The sequence below is a fragment of the Sinocyclocheilus rhinocerous genome, unplaced genomic scaffold (assembly GCF_001515625.1).
Source record: "Sinocyclocheilus rhinocerous isolate Xijiao unplaced genomic scaffold, SAMN03320098_v1.1 scaffold2616, whole genome shotgun sequence".
Taxonomy (NCBI): Eukaryota; Metazoa; Chordata; class Actinopteri; order Cypriniformes; family Cyprinidae; genus Sinocyclocheilus; species Sinocyclocheilus rhinocerous.
Genome location: NW_015656226.1, coordinates 213,687 through 227,434, shown reverse-complemented (window position 1 = coordinate 227,434; position 13,748 = coordinate 213,687). Strand labels below are relative to the sequence as shown.

At 36.7% G+C, this 13,748-nt stretch overlaps 1 protein-coding gene across 1 annotated transcript in view; it reads left to right on the top strand.

The window, feature by feature from the left end:
* Positions 1-13,748, top strand: part of LOC107719914 (nucleolar protein 4-like) — a 151,653-nt gene that overhangs the window by 20,700 nt on the left and 117,205 nt on the right. The window contains exons 2-4 of the mRNA XM_016527465.1: positions 1,012-1,217; positions 3,798-3,826; positions 5,265-5,383. Of these exons, the coding sequence (XP_016382951.1) occupies positions 1,012-1,217; positions 3,798-3,826; positions 5,265-5,383 (354 nt within the window). The remainder of the gene's footprint in view (positions 1-1,011; positions 1,218-3,797; positions 3,827-5,264; positions 5,384-13,748) is intronic.

Genomic DNA, 13,748 nt, shown 5'->3' with positions numbered 1-13,748 from the left:
CACTCCAGTCCCCCCGCCCCCCCCCCCCATCCCCCACTCTACATATTTTGCATGTCTCTCTTAGTTAACACACCTGATTCAGATAACCAGCTCGTTAGAAGTGAGCTCTGTGCATGAACTGTGTTCCGATTGACATGTTCCCTACAATGTGTTCATTGCTTCCTACACTCTGAGCAGGGGAAATCCGTTGAAGTTTACTTCTTCTGAACATTCATTCACATATTTGCGCTACGCCACTGCCTGCAGCATCTTCACACACAGATGAAACTTACTAGAGTGTGAAGTGTGACATAAATGCCTCTGTAAATAAATACTATTTAAATTCACGTCTCATACACTTTAATGACCTTTAAATGGAACATATACACTCGCTTCGAACTGGGATCATGGCAGAACATCCTGTGATATCCACTTTGCAGGGCACTTACATCCGAATAGAACAAACGTCTGAAGCGGTAAGAGATACACACAAAATGTGCAGGTGGGGCACGAGGACTGGAATTGAGAACCGCTGATATATGCTATTTGTGCAGCAGCAGTATGTCTTCACAGCACTGTCTCGTCATGTATCGGCAGTAGCAAGTTCCTGTACTTGCTTTGCAGCAGCAGCAGCAATACTCGAAAACAACAGCAATAACCAACAGCAGCAGCATAGCAGATCTATTTCGCCAAGACCAAATACATTAACATTATTGTCATATCCATTACCATGTTAAAATAATAAAATACATTTTAATGTCAAAATAGGTAAATAAATTAACCCTGTTGAACAAAGTAAAAATCATTTTACAAAGGAAATATATTTCAAATATAAAATGGGCATAATCATATTACCAAAACACTGTTGTTTTACAGCACAGAATTATGTGCTGTGATAATCACTATTTGACTTGAAAATGTGTTTGTCAGTCCGTCAGATAATTCAATGGTATAATAAAGCATAACATAAGTTTTGCTTGTGTAACATTGCTTAAGTATATGAAATAAGTCTATTTTTTTGTGTGATTTCAGTGTGTGGACGGGGGCTCGGGGCCGGAGAACTCCTTTCTCAAAAGGGTCGCTATGGTGGAGGACTTCTATGACATCATCTATGCCATGCACGTGGAGATCAGCTCTGACCCGGCCAAAGCACCCAAACATGCCGGACAGAAGAAAACATATAAAGCGGTGAGGAAAGCAAGGAACTTATTTCTCATAGTCTCTGATCAGACATGGAAGTATGTTTATGGACTCGTATAGTTTAGATTTAATACCCCGTGTGGCCCTTTTTTGACCGGCTCTATCTGTCTGTCACTTAAAGTGTCCCTTACTCTGTCAGTTTGATTTATTTCCTCTGTGATTCTCATGAACAGAAACGAGCGGCTCCTGCTGTGTGTTGTCCTGGTGTGATTTGTAGCAGAGAATTGCTGGCCTCTGTGAATTTTGGGTGAATCAGTCAGAATACGCCAACATTACCTAGTAAATGAAAGCTGGAGGCTATGTAGAAACACACACACACACACACACACACAAACCAACCTGGATCACTTCAGATAAGTACGTTTTATTTACAGTAAGGTTTATGGCTTTATGCATTAACTCCAAGGGCAGTTTGCGAACTCATTGACTCTAATCCAAAAAATTACAAGCTATAAATATTAATTCCCATAAACAGTATTTATACATATTAAAACCCATAATGCTTCATTGGATAACTCGTTGTCTTTGTTAAGAAAACCCCCTCTCCTCCCTTTTGTCCCCTGCCCACCCTGTAACGAGCTCCCCTCGTCGCACCAGCCTGAAGCTAATGAAACCGCCTCTGACCACACCTCCCACACACACACACACACACACACACACACACATCTCAACACCCTCTGATTAGGCTGCAGTCACTGGAGTGTCCTGCTAGGCTCCCTACACACTGCAATTAGCCCAATTACAGGCCTTTTAACAAAGAAAATGCCTCTGAAACCAGATTATTTCTACAGAGAGAGAGGGGGATTGTGGGTGGAATCCATTGGGGGAGGAATTTGATTGGGAAATTTTCACTGGGATGAAAAAAAATGGATAAAACTCAGTTTTTTAGTTAGTCCCCAGCAGTGCTGGATGCCAATCAGACTTGACCAAACTGCCCTCAGACGTCCCGCTCGCTGAGATAAACAGATAGGCAACACCTCCTAGGCTTGAGCTGTCAAAGCGTTGTGTCAACGTTGGGCTTAGGTTGGGTGTTGCTCATAAAGAGAGCAACTAATTGGCTTCTTGCCCATGGGGGTGCACAGACCTCCCCCCTCCAGCCAGCCGTACGAAAGTTCAGTGCTGAATTATTCAGAGTAATTAATTACTGTACACTCGCTTGTCTTTAATTGACACTCAGGCTGTGGTGGATATTGGCTTTTTTATCCACATATCTGCTGTTGCTGCCTTGCGGTTTAATGCCTAATTTATATATAGATACAGAAGAAGTGATATTAGTAGCACATGTTGAGGATGTGGTGAAATCATGTCAACACACCTTTTTCCTAACTCTTTCTTCAGCTGACAGATGCACAGTGTAATGGCTAAATATAAGCTAATTATTGGTTTTTGTTTAGCTGAACATCCTCTTGCTTCGTTCTTTGATTAAACTAATGTTAACATACTAAGGCACATTTAAGGTACTTATAATTTTTAACTGTAGTGTGTTATTTGAGATTTAATTTAAAGTTGTTTAACACAAATATTTCCAAAATAGTTACAAATATATTTAAAATTGATGATATACTAGTTTCAATGACATTAAAAATTACATTAAAGTTACCATGTTTTACGATGCTTCAAAGACAGTGGAACTAATTATGAAATTACATATAAAGATGTATGAAGTCTTACTTAAGTGGGTCAAAATTCTGCATTTAATATAAATTTAAACTAGAATACATTTTCATTTAATTGTAAATAACATGCAATTATGTGTTTGAAAACATTACATTCAGTTCACACTTAATTATATATATTTTTAAAGTATATTATTTCTATAGTAAGCACTCTTTTTAAAAGAATGCTTACGTTTTTTTATATAATGGGTGGCGCTAACTATTAGCTTCAGTAATTCACGCTAGCTTGTTTATGCGTTTTTTTTTTTTTTTTGCAGTCTTTAATCATTTATAAGATGCTTTTATCCAGAGCGACTTACAAAAGAGGGTAATAGAAGAAATAAAAACAACAAAAATATTTAAGTGTTGTGACAAGTCCCGGTTAGTCTAACGCAGTATTAAATATTAAATACACAGAATAAAAGGTAGATAGAAAAGAGATAGAATAGATAGAGCTATTGTCAGAGGGTCAAGTTATTATAATTTTTTTTGTAATAATTAAAAAGAAAACAAGTAGATGGAATAAAAAAAAGAATAGAAAACTTTTGCTAAAGAGTTTTTTTTTTTAACTATTATCAATATAGAATTTCCCGTTGGTTTTTTTTTGCTTTTTTTTTTTTTTTTGCAGTCTCAGGTGAAAAACTTACTGAATGACTTCATCAGTGTAATAAACCTGTCTTTTTAGCAGCCTGACAAAACTGGAAATCGTCTGAAAATCATTTTTGTCTTTAACCATTATTAACCATTATTACCATTGTTGGTTTTAGCGGTGATCTAGATCCTGAAGGATTTTTTTTTTTAGTTTGTTGTGGTAAATCCATACGAAATGAGAAAATGAAATTGATCAATACACAGTAAACAGCTCATCCATTACTGTGTGTGTATATGTGCGTGAGATTATCAGCAGGTAATGGGTTGCTTCATGGCTCTTTTAACTCAAAGCCGATAAAATCCATAAATGAGAAGGCTACATGATATGACTACAAATGCTTCCACATTTATGAAATCTAAAGGAAATTGTTAGGAATTCCTCATGTTTTAGACCTTCTTCCCGAAACTCAGGAGGACCATACTGCCTGTGCACTTCTGTGTGTGAGTGCACTTAAAGGGTTAGTTCACCCAAAAATAAAAATTCTCTCATTAATTACTCACCCTCGTGTCATTCCAAACCCGTAAGACCTTCGTTCATCTTCGGAACAGCAATCATGTCTATTTACACTAAGTGCAAATAGCCCACCTTGTTGGCAGAGGCTATTTACACTAACTCCACCCAACAACATGTGATTGGGCTAGTCAACACTACAAAAGACATTCATCAAACATCAGTTTCAGTGGCGTAGATGATAAGACGTGTGCTTTTTGACGCGATCAACCCGAGTTCGAATCTGCCTTTTGCCGAACTTTTTTTCTCCCTTTTCATATCTCATATCACATCAGAAAGGCATTTATTTTCAATACAAATTAAGGAAATAATCAAAACATTGAAAATAAAGTATCGGGTAGGTGTAGGGTGGGCTTTATTGTTCCAATAAGGTGGCATCCATTTAATAATTTGAATAAAAATTATAATTTACACAATACATTATTATCGCATAGATGTTTTATAATGTACTACAATACTGAGGTGCAGATAATTGCCACTATTTGCAATAAGTAGTATAAAGAGCAGAAAATCTTGCTATTTTAACATAGTGTAAATATAATTTATAGCTATTTGCACTTAGTGTAAATGCATATTGTTAAAAATTCTGCTATTTTCACTTAGTGCAAATAGAATCCATTCTTTCCACTTGTGCAAAGAAAACAAGTAACGACTTTATTCAACAATTTCTTCTCTATTTTAACGATGTCCTTACTACCTTTCTGGGACTTAAACATTTCATGGAACGACATGAGGGTGAGAAATTTATGGCAGAATTTTCATTTTTGGGTGAACTATCCCTTTAAAATTGAGTGTATATGTGTGCATAAACACACACACAACTACACACACAGACACTAAACAAATCAGAAATGATTACTGTCAAAGTCAGAAGCATTATCATCATGATCTTCACACAAATATTCACAGTGGTTTTTCACACAAATCACAGGACATCATTACAGTGGTTTTGGATGAAAATATAACAGCTGTGGGTGGAGAATGGATTTAAATATCTACACATTTCTCCATGAATAATAATGTAATTTGCATATGGATTGTTTTTTTATATACGGTAATTAGGCCTTTGTTTGACACTGTTAATCTGAGGCAGAAGTGTGCCAGCAAAAAACACTGGGGCAGATACTGCCCTCTAGTGACAGTTTAGAGAAATAACATTTACCTTATTCACATTCTTTATATGAATCTCAAGTATAACAATAGAATTATTCACTTTTCCTGTTTTTATCATTATATTTGTATGGTCTAACCATTGTAAATCTCTCATGCTTTCTCAGAAAATAATCAACCAACTTCTCTGGCGGCCGACCTCATCGACTACAGCATGCCCCTCACGACAACCTACTTGAAACAGAAGAAACTACAGTGCATGAACAACAACGAGCAGGTACAGCAGTCTTCTCTAATATCTTTACTGTACATGTTTATTGACCGACATACATTCAGAATGTAAACAGCCATGTCTCATTTCAGTCCATTCAGATGGCGCAGAAATCATTGTGGGCGTTGTGCGTTACTGACAGGAGGTGTTTTACTTCAGTTTGCATTTATTTATTTTTATTAGAAGGCGAAAAATGTCACTATTCACTATTTTGTAGCCCTAATCTAGGTATTTCTGGCACTGTCAGAATGTGCTGCTTATAATATGCAGAAGCATGAACTCCTAGACCACCTGTGGGTGGATGTGAGTTTGTGTGGTTGTATTTAGAAGTAAGAGGTTAGTTCTCTTCTAATTAACAAGTGTTCTGAGCAGCTGGCTAATTAGCTGAGGTGTGAGAAAACTGTTGAAATGCCAATCTAACGAAGAAAGGTGAACCGTTCTTACAGTCACGTACACCTCAGTTTGTACACACACTGAAATGTGTTCAACTTAAAGTTTGCTCAGTAGACACTTGCTTGCGATCAGTATTGTTGGTCGCCGTGATTTTGCCAAGTAAGACATGTTCCTGGATCAACATCTTTTGTTGATCCTGGATCAACATTACTGTCCAAAAATACAGACTTAACCCAATCCCTACCCCTAAACATAACACTACCCATAATTTATTCCTAAAATCAGTGTGAAATGATAGCTGATTAACAAGGGTGTAGAAGCACCTAATCCTGATCGTAAGCCTAAAACAGATATTTCCTGAAAAGTTATCCCTCAATTCTGATTGGTTGATTGGAATGTTGTTCTAGGATCAACAAGGATGTTGATACTGGAACATGTTGTACTTGGTCAAATCACGTTCACCCAGCATTGTTAGTTCAAAGGCCCATTCACACCAAGGACCATAACTATAAAGAGAATAGTGATGCTCAGACCACAACTATAACAATAACAACACAGAGGAATGATAACACAGACTTTTTACAGACTTTTTTTTTTTTTTTGATAAATGATAAAAACGTTGACCACAACCACAATACAAAAGCTTGAACAATTACATAACTGCAGCTAAAAGGAAACGCTCTCAGAACTTTGATTAACATTCTGGCAAAGTTATGAACGCACATTCTTCCAGTAAGGTTAATACAAAGTTCATTCAGTGTATCTGGTCTTTAAAAAGGTTTTCAAAAGTTAGCACAAAAACTTTATTATACATCATTCATGGAAGGTTTTATTTATGAAACATTTTGTTCTTTAAATGTTACTAATTGTTTCAGAAGAGATCATTCATAAGTAATGTTTCCTTACATTTTTCTTTTTTTAGAAAATGATAAATGGAATGTTCCCTTAACGTTTGCATAATGTAACAAAGCAATGTTTTTCAAATTTAAAAAACTGGACATTTTGAACATTCAGAGAACGTTCAGAAATAATGTTTTCAGAACTTAATGGGAATGTTAGCAAAACATTCTTAGAACATATTTTTGTTAGCTGGCCAGTCACACGCTTATAATAACCAGAAAATGAACATCCGTTGGTGAGGAGGACTCTACTGTACTGTAGTTATAGTTATTTATATAGTTAATGTTTTTGGTGTGAATGGGTCTTAACTCAGAATTAGATATATGGAGACACTACACCAGGTTTCTAGTCCACTTAACCGACTTAATTGGTCAACCAGCTTCTCCAAAATAACCGTGGTTGACTAGCTCTGAACATGGCTATGCTGTTCCTTCAACTATTCTGGCACCTAACCTATACAGCACTAACCACTATAAACCAGACTGGACCAGAATTCATACTGGTGTAGGCTGGTCTGTTCGATTTCAGTACACAGAAATATCTCTATTAACTCCAAATTATGGTTCCATTTTCCTGTTATTGTGTACCGAATGCCAGACAAGACATGCCGCAGTGTGGTTTCATTAATAGTATAGAATCTGCCTTTGCACTGCAGTTGTTTGCTTTCTATACTGTGAAATTCTTCCAAGAGTCTCTTATATAAAATGTCCTAATATAAAAGCTCATGATGCTCAGGAATCTCTGTTCTCTATCCATACCTTGTTTTCATGTATCACTGTATTCACTCTTTTTGTGATTTGCGTTTTGTGTTTGCTTTGAGAAAATTGCAGGGAGCAGACAGGAAGTGTATGTGAAATGTCCTACCGCAGTTTTGGTCTCTGTGGGTGGGGCATGACAGGAGAAGTGGGCAGATGAGCCAAAAGCACAAGAGGCACTATCAATAAAAATAGGGAACCGTTCTATATCACAAATAACATTAACATAGACAGCATGAGGCTATAGCTTTAACCACATAAAAATTGTCATGATTTGTTTTTATTAAAAAAAATCTTGAATTAAAGGGAAATGCTGTATAAATTTATAAATAACTATATGTGACAACTACAATAACTTAAAAATAACATTAATTCCAAGTGAACTTACAGCTTAGTTTAGACTAAATTTGCATTTGAGTTTTATTTCATTTTGATATTAATTTAACGTTCATTGCTAAAAAAAAAAATAACATCACAAATCAGGGTTTTAAACAACATTTAGACATTTTTAGGCAAAATATTAATAACAGGGTTGTAAAAATGGAAAACTTCATTCAAAATGAATGTACATTAAAAGTTTGTGGTCAGTAAGAATGTTTCTGAAAGAAAGTTTCTTATGCTCACCAAGGCTGCATTTATTTGATAAAAAATACAGCGAATACAATAATATTGCGAAATATTTCTACAATCTAAAATAACGGTTTTCTATTTTAATATATTTTGAAATGTAATTTATTCCTGTGATTTTAAAGCTGAATTTTCAGCAGAAATTACTCTGGTCTTCAGCGACACATGATCCTTCAGAAATTATGCTGATTTGCTGCTCAGGAAACATTTCTTATTATTATCAATGTTGAAAACCGTTGTGCTGCTTAATATTTCTGTGGAAACTATGATACAACATCTTTTTTTTCCACGATTCTTTGACAAATAGAAGTTTAAAAGAAAAGCATTTATTTGAAATGAAAATCTTTCTTTCACTTTTGATCAGTTTAATGTGTTTACTGAATAAAAGTCATTTCTTAAAAAAAAACGTAGTTCCAATAATTAGTAGTGTAAAATTAAACATTTCATACAGCATAATAAAATTTGAAAGCCTTAGGCTGGCGACGATGCTTTGAAGGTTAAGCTCCACCTTTCATTGTTAAAGGTCTTATTTTGTACCCTATTTGCAGAGAGTATAAAGGCAGATGAAAAAAGGCTGAGTAAGAAATGGAGACTAAGTGCTGAGATACCGAAATGGCAAAAGAAAAGAGAGAGAAACAGAGAATTGTACAAATAGGCAGAATAATTAACAAAGAGGCCCTCGGATGAGCATCGGAGTGAGAGCAGCGGAGCAGAGGATGTGGCGAGGAGGCTGGTCGGACCAGCAGGACGCGTGTGTCCAGCTCAATTCAATAAAGAAGGAAATTAGCAGCATCCTTCCTGCAGGCTGCAGACTCCTGGCTCTCAGAGGGGGGATGGAGGAGATTAAGGAGAGGGGGAATGTTCATTATCGTTTATGGCCCTTTTTTCCCATTTGCTGTATCTCCTCTTCAGGAAACTCATTTCATTCTCTCTCCTCCTTAGCTCTCTTTCTCCCTCCCACTTTCTCTCTCTGGGGAAAGGTGTGAGATTCTCAAATATTCTAGCAGATTAGGCCTACTGTAGTCACATAGAAAACAGATGATAGATTTTATTCCATCTAAATTCCTACATGCATCAAATGGATAATCAATGTTTTCTTTGTGATAGTCAGTCAGCTTTGCTGAAAAATAGCTGCTGTATTTTTAAGTCTTAAATGTATTTTGTCCATTGTCACACTGAAAAATTAGCAGTGTCACTACTAAATTTAATATGGCAGAGGTAGCAGTGTATGTGAATGTGTCATTTGTTCTTATAAAAGCTGTATTGTGCCATTTTGTCTGTAGGTGGCAGATTCACCAAGCAATTCATTCTGCTAACAATCCAACTAGCAAATTTGAAAGAACAAAGTTGCTTTGTAATCTATTGGTGGTTTATTCCAGATACGCTACAATAGTCAGTGGAAACAGGTGAAAAATTAATTTAAAAGCCTCAAGGATATTTCTGTTACAGTGACAGATTATTTTATTCCAGTTTGTGCTGCTTTTGAGTTCTTACGAATTTTATTTTAATGGCTATTCAATGGCAATGGTTATTAAGTGTGCATTTGTGTATTCTAAAAACATTACAGTAGCAGTTCACAACCACACAGTTTGTAATCTGGCTTAAAAGATAACGACTCACATTGTTGTCTTGCATCGCTGTTGTTAATCTATTTCCTAAAGTCAGTCTAAATATAACACAGACTTTTGCTTCAAAACACTGGTATGTGCAGTTTGCATTATGAGCCAGACTTGTATTTTCCGATTCCTTTGAATGTACAGTATGTGCTTCTCCTGAGGGCTCCATTAGTGACTCATAAATCAAAGTGTGTGTATGTTCAGGCACTTAGATGTTCACTGGGTAATTGAGGACAGTATCAGGATGGAGAGTTTACTGTATTGATGTATTGGAATAAAAAAAAAACGAGGCTGATTCTTAGCTGTGTTCCTTGGTTTTTCTTATTTCTACCATATAAGCCTTCAGCATGCTGAGACAGTGGGCATATGGAATAAATCTACAATTATTTTGCTTCTATTTAAAATAAAAAGGCGATGTGGTCTTGCTTTAGCAAACAGGTTGTTTTATATGAATATGGATTTCTAGAACAAATGTTGCATTTACAGTAGAGGAAGATGGAGGCAGAAAGAGAGAGGGAAGGGGACGTGAAGTGCTCTAAAGTGGTTTTGGTGATTCTGTGCATCACTGTACAGTACTTATAGCAGGGGCGTGACGTCAGCGCCCCGGCCCCGCCTCCGTCTTCAGGGCTGGAAAGAGTCGCGCGGAAGGCTCTCGCGACCGCAGCAATATTGTTGCAATATTAAGCGGATAGAGAGAGTGGAGAGGAGAGGGGCTCTGCAACGAGGGGGATCTTAGAAGAATATTAAAAACAAATTGCGTCCACCAGTGAAGGTAAGGACTCAATTAGGCTGGCATGAATTCATTATCTTAAATAGCAGGTTATTATAGATTTCCCCTCAGCAGAAAACGGCGTTTTTTGACTAGTGCTGCAAAGAGCGAATGGGAAGGTCGTTATGTTTATTTATTATTCCAGTTAGGAGTTATGACATGTGTACGTTTAAAGTTGAACAGTTAAAACGACATTGCCGTTGTTTACCGTGGCGTTTAACCTGTACAAGCACGCGACGCGTTTGCCGGTCAAGTTGAACAGTATATTGATGACGGAATGAAGTCGTGTTATTTTAACATATTTAGTGCGTCGCGATCGCGAAACCTTGGCAACAGAATAGCGTCCATTTAGATTGTTATCATCACTCCGCATTTCTTTCTGAAGTATTTTAGTCTTGGCTGCCATATGAGGATAAATATGAGCTTTACACGCTTGATGTATTATTGATAATGCATGCATGCTGACAGCAGTGTGTTATTACTTTTTTGTTTAGTTAGTTTGTTTGTTCACTTTATTTAGCACCGTGAGTATAAACACAACATAGCAGAAATATGTGCAGGACTGTCAAATGGGTTTATTTAAGGTCCTCTGCTTGTTAATAACATGTATATCATGCATGTAAGATCTGTATAAAGAAAAAAAATTTAATTTACATGCAAATAACATCAGAAATAAACAATATAAACGTGTAGCCTAGGTGTGTACTAGACCTATTTGTTGAGTTTTTGAGTCACTTGATAAATCAGTGTGGCCCTCAATCTGTGTTTGAACTTGTTTATAGATCATGATCATTATTCTAGCTATATGAAAATATAAATTATAGAGTTATGAATTGATGATATAGTATGACAGTGGGTGATGCAGGGCATCAGAGTCTCTATAGACGTTAGATGAAAGGGTTTGGGCATTTAAATTAAGGAATCCGTTGATGGATTTGGGTAGCTTATGTGGAGAAATGCATGACTGAAGTACATCAAGAATAGTCGAGATGATAGTTTTGTTTTTGTTTTTGTTTTTTTGGAAGGGTAAGAATTTTCCCTGACAACATTTCCATTAATGATACATAGGCCTATGGATAAATTAATCTGTTCTTGACTAAATTTCCATTAATGATATAGGCCTATGGATATGTTCACAGCCTTCTTTGATCATTTTTACCAAGGGTGCCAATAATTCTGACCACGACTGTAAATACTACTGTTTGGCACATTTTTGGAACAAATGTGCATATTGGAGAAAGCAGTAAAACACACTGACCTTTCAACAGGTTTTCAGTTGGAGGTAGCTTTTTTTTTTTTTTTTTTTTGCAATATGTGCTTATACAATATATACTGTCACAGCTAGATATTATTAAATAATTAAATTATTTTTATTTAATTAATAACTATATATTTTTAAAATGTCCAGCCTGTGCCTTGAAATGTTTTGTTGTGTTTTTTTTATCCATATCTGGCAAAGCTGTTTCTGCAGGCAATCGATACTGTACGTTGCATGAAGGCCTGAAATCAGAGAACAGCTTACTAACTTACAAATCTCACAAAGTGCTGTTTTGTATCATTAAGATAAATAAGTTTCAGAGATTGCTGCCTTTGCTTTTGTAGTGCTAGGGTTTCGATTGTTTGCACTGCCACTTGTTCTTGGCCCACTGCCGATGACACTTAGCTTCCAGTCAGCATAAAAGTCCAAATAAAAGGCATTTATTTCTTTAATAAACATTCACACCCTATTATGAACAATTCACACGTGCACATAGACAGAAAAAAATATTATTGCAAGGAAAAAAGTTCAGCTTGCTCAGCCTTGGCTGTAATTTTGTGTGAATTATGTTTTGTGCAATTAATAGACAGCTCGGCAGTTATTCCAGTGTTGTTTCTGTCTCTTCTGCTCTTCTGTGCCTCCGGCAGGTGGTTTTGTAGACCGGTGTGGGCATCTAAGAACCGAAGCAATGTGACACTGCGTCAAATGCCAAAATTCACATTTATTCCTCCATCTTTTTAACATTTTCTAATCCTTATCCTGTGACTCTTTGCTCTGCTTCTTTTTCCATATCACTCCGTTTTTAGCAATGACACACTTCCCCATTTTTTCTATATATAAGAGTCGCACATTTCACAGGGCTATTTAAACGTCTCTTTCTGGTTTTAAGTTTAATGGCTATGCAAATTAAGAGCAGGGATGGATGGCGAAGGGTTAAAGGCTTTAAAACCTCCTTTATCATCCTCTGCCTTCTGCCAGAGCTTCACAAGGATAAAGCCTACCAAAATAAAATCACTTTTTCTGACCCCCACGTCAGCCTGCCCAGAAGAAGGGAAGCTCCATGAGCCATAATCCCTCCCTAAAGCCAAGCTGTTCGGGCCGAGGATCTCCCTCGCTCCTTCTCTCCCTCCCCCTCTTGCACTAGCCATTTAAATAGTCGAACTCATCCTCTCCCATCCCTTTTTTTCGCTCCCTTCTACTTGCGCTCCTTGTTTCTCTCCCACTCTGTGTTTTCTCAGCTCTGGTTCTCTGAATCTATTGTTCTTTGTATTGTCCCTGTGGTATTCCTATGACTGTCTCTTTGCTCCTTCGTTCTCTGAGAGGGTCTGTACCATCCTCTGCTCTTCTCCAGCCATTACAAGACGCATCAAAATTCCCATCTGGAGCCTTGAGATGTGTCTCTTTCTCAGCACCACTGTTTCCGTGTCCCATGGGTCTGTACGGCCACTTGTTCTCGCATCACTGCAGATGGGACGTGTCGTATCTTAAAGTCAACATGAAATTAAAATTGACACTATTATAAGCAAATGTTTGTCTTTGTAATTGCTAAACCACCATGTCACCAAGCCCTCTTTTTTCATGTCTGAAATACACTGCTGTTCAAACGTTTGGATTCTGTATATATATATATATATACATATATATATATTTTTTTTTCAGTAAGGATGCATTAAATTGTTTAAAATTGACAGTAAATATGTTTATAATGTTACAAACGATTTTATTTCAAACAAATGCTATTCTTTTGAACTTTCTATTCATATTTACTCAAAAATGTTAAAGGGGTCCAATTATGCTCTTTTACAAAGTCTTGATTTTGTTTTGGGGGTGTACTAGAACATGCTCTCATGCTTGGTGGTTCGAAAAACGCATTATTTTTCACATAATTTACATTATTAAAATACCTTTCTCCCCATCCTGGCACAAACGGCTCGATTAGTTCTGGGTTTTAATGAAGGCCCGCCTTTCGAAAAAAACGAAATGTGTTGTGATTGGTTAGCTGTCCCAATGCGTTGTGATTGGCGAACAGCTTAGACAGTGTTTCAGTACTGCC